We start from the raw sequence: 19,491 nt of genomic DNA on the forward strand, positions 1-19,491 counted from the left end.
AGCTTGAAAACTTTATGGCGAAAAAAAAAGTTGGCAAAAAATAATTAATTAAATATAAATAATTTTATTAATTGTAAAATAACAGACTGTTATACATTTTTTTTTCATATTGAAAAACGGGAGGTGTGAAGTTTTTTATCATCCTGGCGTCGAGCTATTTTTCCGCAGGACCTCCCCTACAGTATCGTCACCGCAGTAGAGTTTAACCACCAAGTTCGGGATGGGTTGGTGTGGTTCCTCTACGCCTAGGACACCAGAATATCGAACCATGAACGAAGAAAGGTATGAGATAAAATAGTGATTGCGAGGCCCCAATTCTTGACTGGGTGGGACACCAAATGACTCTGCCCTTCCATCCCTTGGATAGATAGAGGGGGAGGGCAGAGCTTTTGGTTTTTCATGTTGTCAAAGAGTTGAACAATGAAAATAGATGGCGAGTGCCCGATCGAATTGATCTGGTCATGTAGGAACAAGGTTCAAGTCTACCGGTCTGTTAGGATGCCTCAGCTGCATACATCACTGCACTTCCACTTGACACCTATCGTAATGATAAACGGCTCGTCTCGCCGTGACCTTCTCTTGAATTCTCAAAACTTCTGTCGCTCCATCCCTGCAGGGGCAGAGAACCCGTCACTGTCTCGGCTGTGTGGCTTTAGGTGCATGGTCATTGCCTCAGTAGGTCGATACTCGTGCTGAGCTTACTGGTCGTAGTATGTGTCCTTTTTCTTTTTGAAGATGGTGATCATAGGACTGCCTTTTATCAATGTAACAGGCTCAGTCTGCTTCTCCCGCTGTTTGTTCGAGAACTTGTCGCTCTTCTTCGAGTTTTTTAGGTTCCTTGGACTCTATCCTTCTATCCTATAGTTATAGTAGATTAATACAAGATCTGTCCTGGTAAATATTTATTAAATTCTTATAACTTACTCAATATAAAACATAAAAAAAACTTAGGAATTTGGTCCGGTTCGGTTTTTTTTTCGGTTTTTTTTACATTTAAAAACAAAACTGAACCGTTAATGCAGTTTTTACAAAAACATAAAACCAAACTGCCGATTTTTGCTTCGTTTCTGTTTTCTCGTTTTGGATTTTTCGGGTTTTTGGTTTTCAGATTTGTTTTTTTCGGTTTCTTGCACACCCCTACATATATCTAGGTTCGATTCCTGCCCCCAATATTTAGTTTCAAATACACTAGGTGATGATGATATTAAGCGAATATGTGACTTTCACTAATTGGATCAATGAGCTGAACAAGTTTATTTCAGGTGCATTATCACTATCGTATTTTCAGACGAATGTTCACGGAGTAACCCATTTGAAGGATTCGTTTTACGTTTAAACCAAAAAAAAAAAGAGTGAAATTATGAATTTATAAGTTTGAAGATATTAAACAAGAGCACATGAAGCCAAACATCAAACAAAATGAGTAGGCGTGGGCTTCCATCCTTTGTTTCTTCAGACACATGATTAGATGATATGAACCGATTATGATGATGCTGATGATGATGACAACCTCCCATAACATTAACATCTATATCTATATATAGACACAACATACAGATGGCCTCCTTGCTTCATTACAACTACGCCACACCTCCGATTATTTTTCTTCGAAGAAACGCTAATTTAGGATCCAATTCAAACCCGAACCCAAACCCGAATCCGAACCCGTGCTCCTCGTCCTCCTGTTTCCACGGATTTTCCTGGGCTTTCTCCAATTGTTTTGGTTTGTTCTTTCTTCGATTCGTCTTATGATTAGTTTAGTTTATTATTCAAATGGGTGGTCTTTTGTTTTTGTTTTTAACTTTTGTTTTCTTGATTTTATTACTCAAGCGGAAAGATGTTGCCAATCTTTTCATGACAATTATTCAGGGTATTTGTTCATTTTGTGTTTTCCCCCAAATTGTATTATTATTATTATTATTATTATTATTATTATTATTATTATTATTATTATTATTATTATTATTATTATTATTATTATATTGTTCTTGTCTCATAAAGCTTCAAACTTTATTGTATTCTTTTGGGGTTATTAAATCTTATGCGTCCTGTCTTTTAAAACCAACATTTATTAACTTTAATTATGCCCTAGTTCATAGGTATTAACATATGTTCTTAAATGGAAGTGATGAGGTGAAAATATAATAGCTACTAGGATTTTAATGTTCAAACAAACGTACCCAGTAAAATCCCGAGGGTGGTTCTGCTGACACCCCTGATTCAAAAATCCCTTTTTTTTACGTGTATGGGATATTTCTATAACTTTGTTTCTTGTTTATAATTTGCGGGTTTGAATTTATGTAGGTATAAGTAATATTTGGAAGCATCAAAGCCTTAAAGCTCACGCGATGAGCTCGACTCGAACTCATGGGAGCTTCATATCACCAAGTGCTGCCAATGGGGTGAAAGACGAAGAGCAGGATCATCTTCTTGTCCTTGTTCATGGAATATATGCAAGGTAATGTGTTAACTATTATTACAACACTGCTCTAAATCTTTAATAGTTGTAGATGTTGCCGTTTTACTGTTTTATAATTTGAGATGTTTGGGTCAACTTTATGTTCCTTAAAAGGCAGCTTTACTCAATAAGTCAATAACATATTAAAACAGTTCCAGTTCTTGCAAATGCAGTATGCTTTGATAAACACGCGTTGATATATTAGTATTTGGTTATTGTTTTTTAGCATTTGGTTTCATGTTTGATACTAACATGAACAATACTCTAAATCACTTTATGCAGCTCGAGTGACTGGAAATATGTAGAAGCAGAGCTCAAAAGACGATTGGGGCGACACTTTTTGATATACGGTACTACTTCCTCATATTCTCATTTCTTTCATTTATGGTCACAGCTTTCTAATTCTCTTCTTTTGAAGAACCACACATAGCATCATTGCACGTTTGAAATCTGGTATTTAAGTAATGTTTTAGGGTTGGCGTGGCTAAATGTGTATGTTTATATGTGTGTATGTATGTATATATGTGTGTGCACTTACTGGCATGGTTCAGTTCCAATTTAAGCAGAGAACCATGAAAACTGCATAAAAAACTTGTACATAGTGCTGAAATAAAGCAAAAGGTACACGTGGTTATGTGGTTTTCACAGTTACTCTACTTATTGGTTTTGTATTGAACGCCCCCCCCCCCCCCCTCTTTTCTCTCTTTCCTATATATATATATATATATATATATATATATATATATATATGAGTTATTTTATTTTATCTCAATATCCTATTACAGCAAGTTCTTGTAACGCTTACTCTAAAACCTTTGCTGGAATTGACGGGGCTGGAAAAAGGTTAGCAGATGAAGTAAGTATCCAAATCGCTGCCAAGTGCTTATTGCATTATATCTCATGTATGATACTTGATCACGAACATACATACAGGTGAAGCAAGTTGTGAAGAGTAGAGAAAACCTTAAAAAAATATCATTTTTAGCCCACTCGCTCGGTGGTCTAATTGCACGATATGCAATAGGTGTTCTTTATACCCGTACTGATGATAAATCAGCCGGCCAGATCGCTGGGTTGGAGGCCGTTAGTTTTATAACCCTAGCAACACCTCACCTTGGTGTTAGAGGCAACAAGCAGGTTTTGCTTTTTTATTATTTGAAATCGATTCAATTGATTGTAGGACTTCATATTTATAAAATAATGTTTTTATTTATTTATTTATTATTCAGCTTCCGTTTCTTCTCGGTCTTCCCATGTTAGAAAAAATTGCAGCTCCAATGGCTCCTATTTTTGTGGGACGGACAGGTAGTCAACTGTTTTTAACCGATGGCAAACCTGACCGACCGCCTCTGCTTTTGAGAATGACAACAGATGCTGAAGATGCCGATTTTATGTAAGTGTAAACGACTAAATATGGAAATCTTCATTAAAAGAAATAGTCAGATTACAATGCTTATTGTTTGTGTTGCAGATCGGCTCTTGGTGCGTTTAAATATCGTGTTTTGTATGCCAATGCCGCCTATGATCGTATCCTGCATGCGTTTAATGTGTTGCTCTTCATGCTTTTGTTTTTGTTTTTGTTTTTCTTTCAACTTATCATTTACTACTAGATATGGTTGGTCGGCGTACATCCTCAATCAGAAGGGAGTCTGAGCTTGTTAAGGTACATTATGCCCTATATGTAGAGGCGATTAATATTTTATCAAAGTTGCAAGTTCACACCAAAACATAAAATATTTTCATATATTGTTATGTATCAGAAATATATAGTTAAAATGTAGTTAAAATTTTTATACCCAGTCCTGTTATGAAAACATTGAATATTCATATAATATTTCTAGACCGCATGAAACATAACTGGAATGTACATTTATATGCTTAAATTCTCAGCCTCCTTTCAAATCTTTGGATGGTTATAAACACGTCGTTGATGTGGAGTATTGCCCACCCGTAGAATCCCAAGGCTCAAATTTTCCTCCCGAAGCCGCAAGAGCAAAAGAAGCAGCCCAAAATGTCCCCACTACTCAAAATACCCTCGAATACCACGAGATCATGGAAGGTAGACTCGTAAACCATTTCATTATTTAAGCTATCCAATAACTAAATACACTTCCATTGTTGATTACAGAGGAAATGATCCGCGGGTTACAACAATTGGGATGGAAAAAAGTTGATGTCAGTTTCCACTCTTCACTTTGGCCGTTCTTCGCACATAACAATATTCATGTACGTTATTTTTTATTATCATTATTATTATTTTTAGTGTAAAGAATGAATATTTAAACTCGGTTTTTGTGTAATTTTCAGGTGAAAGATGAGTGGTTTCATAAAGCGGGAGCTGGAGTGGTTGCGCATGTTGCCGATACAATTAATCAGCAAGAAAAGCAACACCAAACTTCTTCACTCATCACTGCTAGTTTGTAGTTATGGCATGTGCTTCAAGTAATGACAAGACTTGTGCCATTTTACTAACCAAGTTCATATAAGTATATTTATGTACCATGTATACACACACATGTACAAGTACATGTATGGGGTAGTGGTCCGGTGACAAACCGGGCAGCTTGAGTGAGAAGTTGAATAAAGTATAGGTTTAGTTTTGGAAAGGACATATATTGAATGTTTGCCTGTTTGATGGATGTATGTATAAGTGTACACAAAATAATGTAAAGAAATATGTTTCAAGTTTAGGGTGTGTTTAATTATATTATAACAAAAAGACTCATCACACACATAACAATAGTATATTACTAAGTTATTTAGATCATGATACATGAGCATATCCCACAAAGTTTTGTAATAAGGTTTCAACTTCATAAATTATGATATATCCTTAAGATCATTAAAATAGATAGGTGAGAATATTACTTAAGGCCTCATCGGCAACGATCTTATACATCCTTTCCGTTGGATGAACTGCGTCCCAAAACAAAAATCTATCTCGATCAGCACATGTACCCAAGCCTTTACAAGTAACACCGTATTCAATCGTTCCAGTCCCACAACACCCCTTTGTAGTATCTATAAACCCTGTGAAGAAACGTGGATCTACTCACTGGTAGCAGATCTACTTTCCTCGGGTGTGATTAAACTATTTCACCGATGGTTCTTCTGGATCCGAGTTCTTCCACCTACAAAAAGAACAGCGCCGTTACTTACCCCTCAGAAAGGGACAGAGGGGTCCTCTTTGGGGTAACCCTCCGGCGTGAGAATCAGTATCTTTTGGAGAAGATAATAATGTTGTATGTAAGTGAATCTCAAGGGTATTGCTAAATCGCTGAATACCCTTGATGATGTGACTGTGTGTTTTTCTGTAACTGACTGTGAGTGAATATAATTCAATGTGATTGAATGTGATATCACTGCTTGTAACTGTCAATGATTGAGTGTGAATGAATGTCCCATCAAAGTGGAGTTGATGCTGTATTTATAGTGCTAGGGTTTCCACTGGTTGGGCTCAGCCTCGTTGGCCTCCTCCAACCGCACTGCGCCATGTGTCCTCTGGGACACCTGGCGCTTTCTCGTTGGTTGTAATTATGTGGTAGCCCACGTGTCATGCTGAGTTGTCGACCTTTCATTTGGCAGCTGTCAACATCAGCATATTCTTACTCCTTAAAAAGATGCCTTCTAGAAGATTGTCTGACGTGCACAATCAAGGTTGCCCTAACCCTGATTTGGATAAGGACGAGGTTGATTATGTGCACGTGTGATATGCGCCCATCCTGAGGATGCGCGAAGTCTTCTTTTTATTCTCACGCGCAGATATTTCATGCGCGAGCGTGTGATAATGCGCCGCGCGATGGTGCGCCGCGCGCATATGCGACGCGCGAGCATATGTGATGTGCAAGAGCATGTGATATGCGCCGCGTGCATATGTGATGCGCGAGCATATGATGCCTGAGCATGTTTTGTATGTGCCATGCGCCTAGGTTTTGGCTTTGTGCCTTCATAATGTCTTTATCTTGTGGGTTGACCCGCCTTGATTGGTGTTGAGGCGGGTACATACCTCTTCAAGCCCCCCCAGTCTAATGTGTGTCTTATCTCGCGCGAGCGTGGTAAGATAGATATTAGACTCACTGAATTGTCCTTTTATAGGGGATTTTGTCGTTTTCGTGGTTGTTTCCGTCATCGCGCGAAGTTCTATCCACTTTGTTGAAAACCAAAGGTCCAAACACGTGGTTGGTTGGTGGTGACGTGCGCCGTAAACGTGTCAGAGGTTTCGTGTGCTCGAGGTGCTACAGTTGCCTTTCACGTCCCCTCACAGCTGTCTTGAACACGTGTCGCGCTCGCATTGGTTAGTACCTGCGAGTGGGGGCGCGTGTCTGTTCCGTGGCAGGTCGGTTTGTCACCTCACACAGCTGTTAGGGACACGTGTCGCGCCTTCGTTGGGTTGCCTCTGCGAGTGGGGGCGCGTGGAATCCGATCAGCTGCCACTTTTCTCTCTCTTGGTCCTATAAAAGCAGGCCCTTAGGTAATTTTTATCCTCATCTTTATTGTTATTCAAATTCGAATTCCTGCTTTCACATTCTGACTTGAGTGTTTACATCGATTCGAATCCTCGATTATCGGCTATTACAGTTGTATGTCTGATAGTTCATACTCGTCTAGCCCTTCAATCACCTCCGTTGCCTCTCGAAGACGCCGTGTGAAGTCTGTGGTGATGTCGACATTGAAGCAAAAAGGAAAGGGGAAGAAGGTTGTTGAAACCACATCGGAGGAAGTAGGGAGGACCAAGGCGACCAAAAGGTGGAATGAAATCCCCTGCAAATTGAAGCAGGCGGATCTCGACAACCTCATCACCTCTCAGGGGTTTCCCACCCTGTTTGGCTGCATGTTGCCTAGGTCCGGGCAAACGGCGGCGAACCCGCCTGCCGGCTATATATCCCTATATAGCCACTTTTTCAGCCACTGCAACCTTCGTCTCCCGATGACAAGGTTTGTGGGTGCACTGTTGAAGTTCTATGGGATTCACATATCCCAAGTCCATCCGTTTGGACTCGTGCGCGTGACTCACTTTGAGTTCATGTGCAAATCCCAGCGCGAGGAACCCACTCCTCGGCGCTTTCAATATTTTTATAAGGCCAAGATCCAAGACAATTGGATATCTTTTATTCCTCGCAGTCAGAAGGTGAAGTGCTCCACTGTTTCATTCAAGAGCCTTCATGACTGGTCAGAGAGGTTTTTTTATATTAAGGCCGGTGTGATCCCCATCCGTATGACCATGCGCTCTATCACTTCTGCGCCTGCGGATGAGGATGTCCTCAAGAACCCAACTGGCGCATGGGTTAAGAAACTGACCGCCGAACCATCCCCCGCGAAGAAAATTTGCGAGGAGGCGCTGGTTGGGGTCGGCATGAGCAGGCTCTGGGCCGACAGCGCGCTTGAGCCCGTTATCCAAGTCGACGGGTTGTGTAAGTTTTTTTTTTTTTTTTTTTTTTTTTTTTTTTTTTTTTTTTTTTTTTTTTTTTTATTGCGCCAACATCCTTCTTTTGCTGATATCATTTAACTCGTCTTTGCGCAGTCACCAAGGATTACATCCTTGCCGCTTATGATGAACATGTGGAGGGCGGCTCCGTCGAACTTGGCATTGGGGAGGTTGGTTTCCCGGATCGCTTCGATGACATGTTCATCCCAGTGGATCTGGATTTTGACTTTGACGGTGACGCGCCTGGTAAGCCTTCGCACTCTTGTTCATTCCTTTAGAAGACCCAAGCTTATTAACAGTTCTGTCGCTTGTTTTTGTAGATGCGCTTGAAAACTACGAGCTAGAGCTCGCGGAAGAGGAGGAGGAGGAGGAAGAGGAGGCACCTCTACTAAAGCGCAAAGCTAAGGGGAAATCTGGCGCAGGGGCCAGTAAGAAACAGAAGAAAGAGGACACCCCTGTCGCTCATCCCCATGCTCAAACGAAGAGACCTAAGGAAACCACAAAGGTTTCTTTAAGTTCTCTGCCTGTGAGAGTGGGCAGACCTCCTGTCCACTTGAGGTATGGTGCCGTCGCCTCCTCCGTTCGCGCTGCTGAAGAGATAAGCCGCGCCGCGCCTGCAACAGGTATACTTTGCCTATCTTCGTCTGATTGAGTAATTGTTAAACCGTTGGTTATTTGAATGTTTGCAGAGCCGGCGACGGTAACAGATCAGCCGCAGGCGCCACAAGGTGCTACGGCTGCGCCGGGGACTCCATCGAAGTCCCCTGTTCTACCCTCTGAAAAGGGTAGAATGAATTTTATGGCGATGTTCGACGCGCGAACAGAGTTGCGCCAAGGTAAGTGTTGCACATTTGTTTTCTGAATTTTTCCTTTTGGACTTAGTCATAAACCATTCCTTGTTTATTTGTTCATAGGAGTTGTAGCTGGTACAACAGTTGCTGATGATACTCCTGGCGCGGCTGCCGGCGCCGCTGGTTCTGGTCCTGCTCCTGCTAGTGCTGAGTCTCCCCTTATTGGGATTACCAAGGAGCAGGAGACGGTGTTGCGCGCCGAACTGGCGGCGTCTAGACCTCCTTCGCCTCCTCCTGCACGTAGCCCTCCCCGCGAGGCTGGTTTGGAGCCTTCCAGGTCGCAGCAGAAGAGGCCTGTTGAAGAAGACGAGGAGGACGAGGGGGTTCAAGGTGAAGACTCCTTAGGAGATCGCGCCAGCCCTGCGATGCCGCAAGTGTTTGCAGCGCAGACCTCTGGTGGGGCTGGCGCAGACATTCCTGCTTCATCCCCGCAGGTATGTATTGATTTGTTGGTCCGCTGCGCGTATCTCCCTATAAGTATGTTTTATGACTTAGGATTTTTCTTACATTTTTGCAGGAAGGTGACCACGTTTACCGCCCGAGATGGAATATTAATGAAGAAAGTTCCTTTCAATCCATGGGCGTATGCGAGGACTTCTGGGCTCATGCCGTGCCTCCTACTGAAAGGAGGTATCAAGAGGAGCGCACTCGCGCGGACTTGCTGAACGAACATGTTTTCGCTGGGTCGGCTTTTTTCGCTGCTTCCCAAGAGCTGCGTCGTGATTATATTAAAGTACGCGACGCTCTTGTGGAAGCCCAGCGAGAGGCTAAGGTGGCCGCCTGGAACCTGTCTGATGCTCGTAGCGCGAGCTGAGAAACTCCAGGCGGAGCTCAGTGAAAATCGAGCAAGTGCCAACACCGCATACATCAAGCGCGGGCATGAGCTCCAGGCTGCGCGGGAGAAGCAGCAATTGGCGGAGGCCGAAGTTGCCAAGTACGCGCGCAGAGTGCGTGTCTTGGAACAGCAGGCCGAGGCGCGTGACCAAGCTATCATCAAGAGTATTACTGAGAAATCATCATTGGAGAGCGAGGTTGCGCGCCTGAAAAGGGATTTGGCGGCCGCGCAGGCCGATAGAGATGAGGCCTTGGCCACGGCGGCGTCCAGCCAGGAAGCACTTGGTGCTGCGCAGGCGGAGAAAGAAAAAATTTTGGCGGCAGCAGCGTCTGACAAGGAGGAACTAAAAAAGGCTAAGGAGACTGTTGAGTTATTAAACTCTCAGGTTCCTGCCCTCGAGACGTCTGTTGCTGGCCTCGCGCAGGATCGCCAATGGCTGGTGTCACAGGGCATGGCTCGCTGCGCTTTGGCGATGAAATATTCCGCCGAGTTTCAAGCCCTTGTGATGGACTGTAATGCCGCCGCGCGTTTGGTGGGCCGAGCTGAAGGGTTTACGGATGGGTATGAGTATGGCATGCTGAGGAAGAACCCATCCGAGTACCCTTACAAGTTCGATGCGGCCTGCGCGGACATGGCCGCGGTGGGGGAAAAGTATATGAATACTCCCATCCCCATCCTTATGCAGGTACCTTGATCTTAATGAGTTTTACTTTACTAACCTTTCTAAGTGTTTGTACTCATTACTTTTCTAATGATTTACAGATAACTGCGCTTGCTGACCAGCCCGACCTCGGCGCACTAAAGAAGTTGCTTGATGATTGCGAGAGGGCTGGTGGCGATGATGGTGGCGCGGGGGATGTTGCCCCTGCCAGCGGCTCTGGCGCGGCGAAAGAATCTGCTCGTGACACCGTTGTGATCGAAGACTCCAATGAGGAGGAAGAACTTGACTATGGTCAGTTCGGAGATGAAGAGCAGACCGCGCCAGATGCTGCGCGAGATGATGAGGATGATGAAGCGGCTGACGTCGACGTGGAGACTTGAGAAGCCCTTCATCAAATTTTGTATATTTATCTTTTATACTTGTAGTTTGTAACTCATCATACTTGTAGATTTCGATCCAATGAAATGAAACTTGTTATCTCCTTTTCGTATCTTGCGCATTTCCATTCATCTCTTCATGTTTGGTTATATAGATATAAGATATGCTTGAACGTTAAAATAAGAACAAGGTTGTAAGGAAATTATTCACTTAACCTCAGTTCTATTTTGTTTGTGGCTCTCGCAGTATCTTGCTCATGCTGACATGCGCGCTAATTTTTCGTTATTTCTTTTTCACGCGCTGGTGTCACGCGGTATGGAAGTATGAGTTTAGCCATTACATGTCAGCTTGTGTTACTCAGATATCCACTATGGTTCCGCGCGCGGCCTCGACCTGAGACCTTAACATGATATGGCATGTACTTTGCCTTAGTTTTGTTTAAGGATTTTTATGATCAGGCTGCGCGGGGTGTAAGATGGATGTATGTGAGTGTTTTGAGCTAAGGCTCTTTGTTTTGGGCTAAGGCCCTGACGATTTTAGAGTTAAGACTCATTAACGTGCTTGAGCTAAGGCTCGTAATTTTGGGCTAAGGCCCTGACGTTTTAGAGTTAAGACTCGTTAACGCGTTTGAGCTAAGGCTCGCGCATGTATGTTTTACTTCGCTTTATTTTGTCTTGAAGTCAATATAATGTTGTCATATTGTTCCAATTTAATAAAGGAAGTGTGAAACATGTATGCAAAGGTAATAGAACCAATATTGAAAGATAGCGCGACAAATATTGAAAGATAGCGCGAATCATCATTAATGATGGCTTAAAAGCCTTGATTACAAATTTGAACTTTTTACATGAAGCATTTTCTAAGCTGTGCCGCGTTCCACGCGCGCGGTATCTTTTTTCCGTTCAAATCTTTTAAAGCATACGCGCCTTTCCCCAGGTCTTCTGAAATTTGATAAGGTCCCTCCCAATTGGGGGACATTTTTCCTGGGGGTATTGCGCGACTAGCTTCATTGTTTCGAAGGACAAAATCATTTTTCTTGAAGTGGCACTCTTTAACGCGCTGATTATAATATTTTTCCAGCTTTTTCTTGTATCTGGCTTCATTAATGATAGCCGCTTCTCTGCGCCCTTCAAGCAAGTTAAGATCTAATCTTCTTTCGCGGTCGTTATCAGTTTTGCTCATCATGAGTACCCTATGGGATGGGCATCCAATTTCCGCTGGGATCATAGCCTCTGTCCCATAGGTTAGGCTGAACGGGGATTCGCCATTGCTAGTTTTGCTTAATGTCCTGTGCGCCCACAAGACATTAGGTAACTCTTCGACCCAAGAATGGGATTCTCCCTCCAATCTTTTCTTCAGCCCATTTAGTAAACTTTGATTCGCGCGCTCCACTTGGCCATTCCCTTGAGGATGGTAAACGGACGTGAAGATTTGGTTGATGTGCAATTCTTTGAGCCAGCTTGACATCTTCCTGTCAGTGAATTGTTTGCCATTGTCGCTCACAATTTCCATAGGAAGGCCAAAACGGCAAATGATGTGGCTCCAGATAAATTGCTTCATCGCCTCAGCTGTGATTTTTACTAGTGGCTTAGCTTCAACCCATTTTGTGAAATAGTCTATCGCCACTACCAAAAATTTCACTCGCCCTTGCGCTTGCGGCAGGGGCCCCACAATATCAATGGCCCATTTGTGAAAAGGCCATGCTGAGGTGACTGGAATCAAGTTGTTTTTTGGACGCATGGTGTTTGGCGCGTAGCTCTGACATGCCTTGCATTTTTGGATTTCTTTTAGCGCATCCAAGTACATGCCTGGCCAATAGTAGCCTGAGCTCATCGCCTTGGCAACCACCATGCGCGGACCAGCGTGAATTCCACAGATTCCCTCATGAATCTCCCTAATCACATAGCTTGCTTCTTCCGCATCCAGGCATTTCATGAGCGGTCCAAGATAAGAGCGCCGGTACACTGTACCATCAAGCAGTTCATAGTTCTGCGCCTTGTGTCTTATCTTTCTCGCCTGTGCGCGATCATCCGGTAACTTCCCCTCTTTCAGGAATTCCATTATTGGAGTTATCCAGGATGAAGGAGTTGTATGAATTACCAGGACCGATTGCGTTTGCACTGACGGGCTGCTCATTATTTCCACCCTGACATCTTTGCCAAAGTGATCAAAATTAGTTGATGCCATTTTACTCAACGCGTCTGCGGACTTGTTTTCGCTTCGCGAGATGTGTATGATTCTGAAGAAGTCAAACTGCTCAACGAGCTTTTTTGCCTGCTCTAGATACAGAGGCATTGTGTTCTCCTTGGCGTCATATAGGCCGTTGACCTGAGCAGCTACCAAGTAAGAATCAACATGCGCCTCTAGTCTTTTAACCCCAAACTTGCGCGCGATGCGCAGACCCAGCCAGCAGGGCTTCATACTCAGCCTCATTGTTGGTACTCTTGAAGTCCAACCTGATAGCATAAGTATATTCATGATTATCAGGGTCTACCAGTTTGAGACCTGCGCCAGACCCTTCGCTGTTGGAGGCTCCATCAGTGAATAGCCTCCAAACATCTTCTTCATCATTTGCTCGCGGAGGGTCTACCTCGCGCTGAGCTTCTTCAATCTGTCCCTCTGGGATTTCCGTGATGAAATCCGCCAAAACTTGACCCTTTATTGCTGGACGGGGCTTATAAGTGATCGTGTGTTCACCTAATTCCAGCGCCCACTTTGTCAGCCTTCCGGAGAGCGCGGGACGTCGCAAGACTTGCTGGATGTTGTAACCAGTCAGTACTTCAATAGGATGACCATTGAAGTATCTATGGAGCTTGCGCGACGCGTGTGTTAGCGACAAAACTAACTTTTCCATGATGGAATAGCGCGTCTCAGGGTCTGTGAGCACTCGACTCACATAGTATATTGGCGTTTGGATCCCCTTGCGATCCACCAATAATACTGCGCCAATGGCGCGATCTCCAGCTGACAAGTACAATGTAAGTGTTTCGCCAGGAAGTGGAGCTGTGAGCGCGGGCAGCTTTATGAGACATTCTTTTATCTCATTGAAAGCTTGCTCAGCCTCAGGCGTCCACTTGAATTGGCTCTTCTTCAAACAGTTCCTCAATGTGTTAACGAATGGAGTAGATTTGCTGGCGTGGTTCGCTAGGAACCTGTTGATTGACACCAATCTACCATTCAGCTTCTGAACCTCTTTCATGGTGGCTGGTGAAGGCATGTCAAGGATGGCTTCCACCTTCTCAGGATTCACCTTGAAACCATCCTTAGTGACCATTACACCAAGAAATTTCCCCTCTTCCGCGCCGAAAGTACATTTGCTCGGGTTGAGCTTCATGTTAACTTCCGTTAGGCGCTGAAGAGTTTCCTCGATGTCATTGAGCATTTGTCTCTCCTCCCTGCTCTTTATCACCAAATCATCAACGTAGACTTCTAGATTCCTTCCGATTTGTTCATTGAAAACAGAATCCATAAGTCTCTGATAGGTGGCGCCCGCATTCTTTAAACCAAAGGGCATTTTTGTGTAACAAAAAACACCCTTGTCGGTTCTGAAGGCCGTCTTGTCTTCATCCTGTGGTGCCATTTGAATCTGGTGATAGCCTTTGTAGGCATCCAGGAAACATTTGAGCTTGAATGGCGCCACGGAGTCCACCTTTGCGTCGATGTTTGGTAGTGGGTAACAGTCTTTCGGACATGCTTTGTTGAGGTCCTTGAAGTCAATACACATCCTCCATGACCCGTTGCTTTTCTTTACCATCACAGGATTGGCTACCCACGTCTGGTATCGGATCGGGCGGATAATGTTTGCGCGCAACAAGTCCTCAACTTGCTCATTCATGGCCTTCGCCTTTTCATCCCCCATGATTCTCTTCTTCTGAGCAATTGGCTCCACCGACTTGAACGTGTTAAGAGAGTGTTGCGCCAAGTCTCGCGGGACCCCAGTCATATCGGAGTGTTGCCACGCGAAGACCGTCATGTATTTTGTGAGCAACCTTTTCACTCTCAATCTGGTGTCGTCTGAAATGGTAGCGCCAATTGTGACCGTTTGGTCGGGGAATTTTGGGTTTAAAATCCACTTCTCTGGCGCATTGTCCGCCGTTGGAAGTTTCATTCTCCCTTCCCGCGGCGTGGTTGTCACTGCGCACAAATGATCGCGGTAAACAAATGCTACGCCTGTTGGTGTAGGGATCCCCAATGCGCCGTGCGCTGGCGATGGTACAGCATTAAATTGGGCAATTGTTCCCCTACCCAGGATCATATTGTGGCATGACGTGGTGGGCAAGACCAAGAAGTTGACCACTTCGGCTCGCTTGTGCTCATCATCCCCCATAGTTAGTTCAAACTGAATCTGGCCTAGGGGATGTATGATTTCATTTGAGACACCACAGATTGGTGCGTTCACAATTTCGAGCCGAGCTTGGTCTGCCGGGTCTAACTTTCTGAAACACTGCTCATACATAATGTCAGATTCGCTTCCAGTGTCCACCAGGACCTTTGACACTTCGTAATGAGCAATGTGTGTGGTAATGACGAGAGGACTGCTTATTGAAGGGCCTCCCCTGATTCTTGGGAAGATGACTTGCTGCTCGCGCCAATCTCCGTGAATTTGCGCGCTTCTCTTTCTTGACGTCTGCCCTTGTCGTCCCCCCTCAGCCACACAGATTCTTTTGTACTTCTTGCTGGCAGAGGCTCCCTCCGGTTGCTCATCTTCTATTCTTTGGTTTTTTACCAAGTGAGCCAGCCTGCCAGACTTTACATCCTTCTCGATCGCATCCTTTAAATGATGGCATGCGTCGGTGTTGTGGCCCGGGGACCTGTGAAATTCACAATATTTACCACTGTTTTGCGGCCCCTTGTAGTGTAGTTGCTTGGGAGGCTTGAATTGGACATTCTCAGTACTTAACACCTGTGAAGGTGTTTTAGTGAGGGGAGTCCATATTCTTGGCAGAGGTCTGCTAGGATCTCTGCCGCCCTCCCTCTTGTCACCCTCCCCGTGTTTACGAGCATCCTTTTGGGGCTGGGGTGAGTTTGGTTGCGCTTGTTTTTCCGCGGAAGAAAAACTTGTTGGCTGCAACCTGGACCATACAGAGTTCTGTTTGGCCCTCTTCTCTTTGCTGCGCGGTGATTCAGCCTGATGCGCTCTTTCTCTTGCCCTATCTTGGGCAATCTGTTTCTCATTTCTCGCGAAAACGCGCGATGCCTCCATTAACTTGGCCCACGTGGTGGGCATACCATCTTTGCTTACGAGAGCTCGTCGTAACTGATCACTGCGCGCGCCTTGTATAAAGGCCACGCGCAGGAGCTGCTCAGTTATGCCCCCGATTGCCAGGGACTCCTGATTGAAACGAGTGATGTAATCTTCAATCGTTTCATCATTCCTGCGGATGCAGTGCATGATGTCATCAGGATCGCGCGTGTGCCTGCGCTGCTGTACGAAGTGGGCCTGGAACTTTTCTAATAGTTCCTCGAAGCCATCAATTTGCCCTGTCGGCAAGCTCTCGAACCATACTCGCGCTGCGCCTGTGAGGCAGCGGGCAAACATATGACACCATGTTGGCATCGTCCAGCTCTCTAGGTTTCCCGTGTTATAGAAACCTTGCAAAAAGTCATCTGGATCTGTCGTGCCATCATATTTCCCCAGACCACTTGGCATCTTGGTCTTGTGCTGGATGGGAGCCTGCGCGATGCGCGCAGTAAACTTTGAGTGTTTTACCAGGATGGCTGGTCTGTAGGGTGTGGTTACGTCCACTTGCCCTCTGACCGGTGGGCTGTATGGCATGTGCAGATCCGGATCTGCTCTGGCTCCTGGCGCCATGTTCACAGGCGCGCGGAGCTGCGAGCCTCCTGCATGAGTATCCCTTGTCTTTCTCATGCTATGCACCTCTTCATCACTGAACTCTGTGTGTGCAGTGTGAACAGAATGCCCTTCTTCCGGCGCACGCGGCCTTTTTGTGGGCTGCTTCTCCATCGCTTGCCTTTGTGTTTGGTCGGCTAGCTTCTTCTGTTTGATCATTTCAGTGTACTTTTCCATCAGACGCCGCTGCTCATTTATGAGCCATTCATTCGGATCGTCTGCTTCATCTTCTGGACCCATTGGTCCCTTCAGCTTCGCGCCGGCCATATTTTGTAACGTGCGATCGTCTGGAGGAGTTTCAGTCTGGCCGTGAGGGGTTGTGACGAAGGGACGGTTGCTGGTGGTACGCGTAGAATCACGCGGAACCCTCAGAACCTGCTGTCCGTCGTTAACACCCTCACGTTCAATATCCTCCAGAGCTTGATCAACGTTACGAACTCCAGAAACCATGGTGATTGAATTTTTTAGATCTGGATGAGATCTGATTGCCGTTTGTAACAGTGGATGGCGCCAATGAAGAAACGTGGATCTACTCACTGGTAGCAGATCTACTTTCCTCGGGTGTGATTAAACTATTTCACCGATGGTTCTTCTGGATCCGAGTTCTTCCACCTACAAAAAGAACAGCGCCGTTACTTACCCCTCAGAAAGGGACAGAGGGGTCCTCTTTGGGGTAACCCTCCGGCGTGAGAATCAGTATCTTTTGGAGAAGATAATAATGTTGTATGTAAGTGAATCTCAAGGGTATTGCTAAATCGCTGAATACCCTTGATGATGTGACTGTGTGTTTTTCTGTAACTGACTGTGAGTGAATATAATTCAATGTGATTGAATGTGATATCACTGCTTGTAACTGTCAATGATTGAGTGTGAATGAATGTCCCATCAAAGTGGAGTTGATGCTGTATTTATAGTGCTAGGGTTTCCACTGGTTGGGCTCAGCCTCGTTGGCCTCCTCCAACCGCACTGCGCCATGTGTCCTCTGGGACACCTGGCGCTTTCTCGTTGGTTGTAATTATGTGGTAGCCCACGTGTCATGCTGAGTTGTCGACCTTTCATTTGGCAGCTGTCAACATCAGCATATTCTTACTCCTTAAAAAGATGCCTTCTAGAAGATTGTCTGACGTGCACAATCAAGGTTGCCCTAACCCTGATTTGGATAAGGACGAGGTTGATTATGTGCACGTGTGATATGCGCCCATCCTGAGGATGCGCGAAGTCTTCTTTTTATTCTCACGCGCAGATATTTCATGCGCGAGCGTGTGATAATGCGCCGCGCGATGGTGCGCCGCGCGCATATGCGACGCGCGAGCATATGTGATGTGCAAGAGCATGTGATATGCGCCGCGTGCATATGTGATGCGCGAGCATATGATGCCTGAGCATGTTTTGTATGCGCCATGCGCCTAGGTTTTGGCTTTGTGCCTTCATAATGTCTTTATCTTGTGGGTTGACCCGCCTTGATTGGTGTTGAGGCGGGTACATACCTCTTCACCCTGTACATGATATAATTTCCTTCAAAATTAAAATAGAAGGCGGTGATATAATGCATATCTCATACAATTGTTAAAGAAACAACTGACCGTATTTACTAGGGTTCTGAATTGCACTTTGAACGAGGCCATAAATGTCGACGTAGGCCGTTTTCATCCCTAAAGTTGTTTTTAATGTAAGCAATGCGTTTTTTATCTTCGAGTTGAATGAAATAGCTACGTTGTTGTACTCGTCGTCACATTTGGCGCCCTTCAGCGTCTTGACCAAAGGCATGCATCCAAAAGGAGGAACCCCAACAATCACCAGTCTTCTTGCTCCCATGGAATGCATTTTCTACAACAATTCATACTCATCATATATTATTATGTTTATCTTATACTCCAATTCATATAGTCATAGAAATTACTTATATTAATGTTTTACTTTTGAGAAAATATAAACAGTCACTTTTTATATGTTTTATACCACTGACGTGATACATGTGAAGTTGTTTTCAAATGTCTACGGTATAAAACATGTAACAAAATGGCTATTCACATTATTTTGTTACGTTTTCTTCATTCAAAAGTGAGTACCTTGACGCAACCATTTAAAAGAGAGATCAAGTAATCTCCATATTGGTCGACAGTGTATTGGGCACGTCGTGTGAGCTCCACGTAATAGTTTTGTAGAAAATCGTTTGTTCCCATGCTTAATATAAACACGGCGTTCTTGACAGATTCACGGGCCTTTTGCGGTCCTACCTTCATGCTAAAGTTTCTTTTATAATGCGCAAAATACTTAAATTGGTGCGACAAGGACAGCACATTCTTCACATGATCAATAAAATAAACTTGATATTAGTATGACAAACTAAAAATCAATCGATGATAAAATTAATCAACTAAGACGTGATATTAGCTTATATAAGGTTGAATTATTTTATTAAAGTACTAGCTTTTGAACCCGTGTATTACACGGGATTTGTAAAATAATAAAGATAAAAAGATCCAGAAAGAATAAATAAAATTATAGATAAAAAGAAGATAAAATATATAGTACAGACAATAAGAAGTCTATAATCTCAAATTTACAAATTCGATTTTTTTTATATACAATATTTGCAAAAATTGTTTTGACAAATTACCCGTGGATAATTATGATAATGAGATGAGAGATTAAAAAATTAGAAGAGAAATTATAACTCATTACTCAATTGTTTTGTCCCATGACCCATGGATATGTAAGATAAATAAGATGAGAAATTAGAAAATTAGAAATTAAATTGTAACCCATTTAACAAACTTATTTTGACTCATGACCAATGGATAATTACGATGAATTAGATGAAATAATAGAGAATTAGAAAGAAAATTATAACATATTTGCTAATATGGTTTTACTCCATAACTCATGGATAGGTAGGACGAATGAGAAGAGAGATTAGACCAAGAATGAATGTAAAATTGTCACATCATCATCATTATTTTCTTTTATTAGTATAGTGAGATTGTATACATCTATAAATATACATGTACGCATAAATTATTATTTTTAAT

The 19,491-nt window shown here is 43.9% G+C and overlaps 1 protein-coding gene across 1 annotated transcript; it reads left to right on the forward strand.

Annotated features, from left to right (window-relative positions):
• The first annotated feature begins 1,362 nt into the window (after nt 1-1,362).
• Nucleotides 1,363-5,143, forward strand: LOC143617984 (uncharacterized). The gene is made up of 11 exons (XM_077090356.1): nt 1,363-1,723; nt 2,305-2,458; nt 2,741-2,808; nt 3,244-3,314; nt 3,392-3,595; nt 3,688-3,851; nt 3,930-3,985; nt 4,069-4,121; nt 4,349-4,517; nt 4,587-4,684; nt 4,766-5,143. Exons 1-11 carry the CDS (start codon nt 1,558-1,560, stop codon nt 4,880-4,882), a joined length of 1,320 nt encoding a protein of 439 aa, XP_076946471.1. The 5' UTR covers nt 1,363-1,557; the 3' UTR covers nt 4,883-5,143.
• The last annotated feature ends 14,348 nt before the right edge of the window (nt 5,144-19,491 follow it).

This window comes from Bidens hawaiensis, unplaced genomic scaffold (genome assembly GCF_021521415.1).
Source record: "Bidens hawaiensis isolate Kalapana, Puna unplaced genomic scaffold, B.hawaiensis_p1.1 tig00061261_1, whole genome shotgun sequence".
In the NCBI taxonomy this organism is placed as follows: domain Eukaryota; kingdom Viridiplantae; phylum Streptophyta; class Magnoliopsida; order Asterales; family Asteraceae; genus Bidens; species Bidens hawaiensis.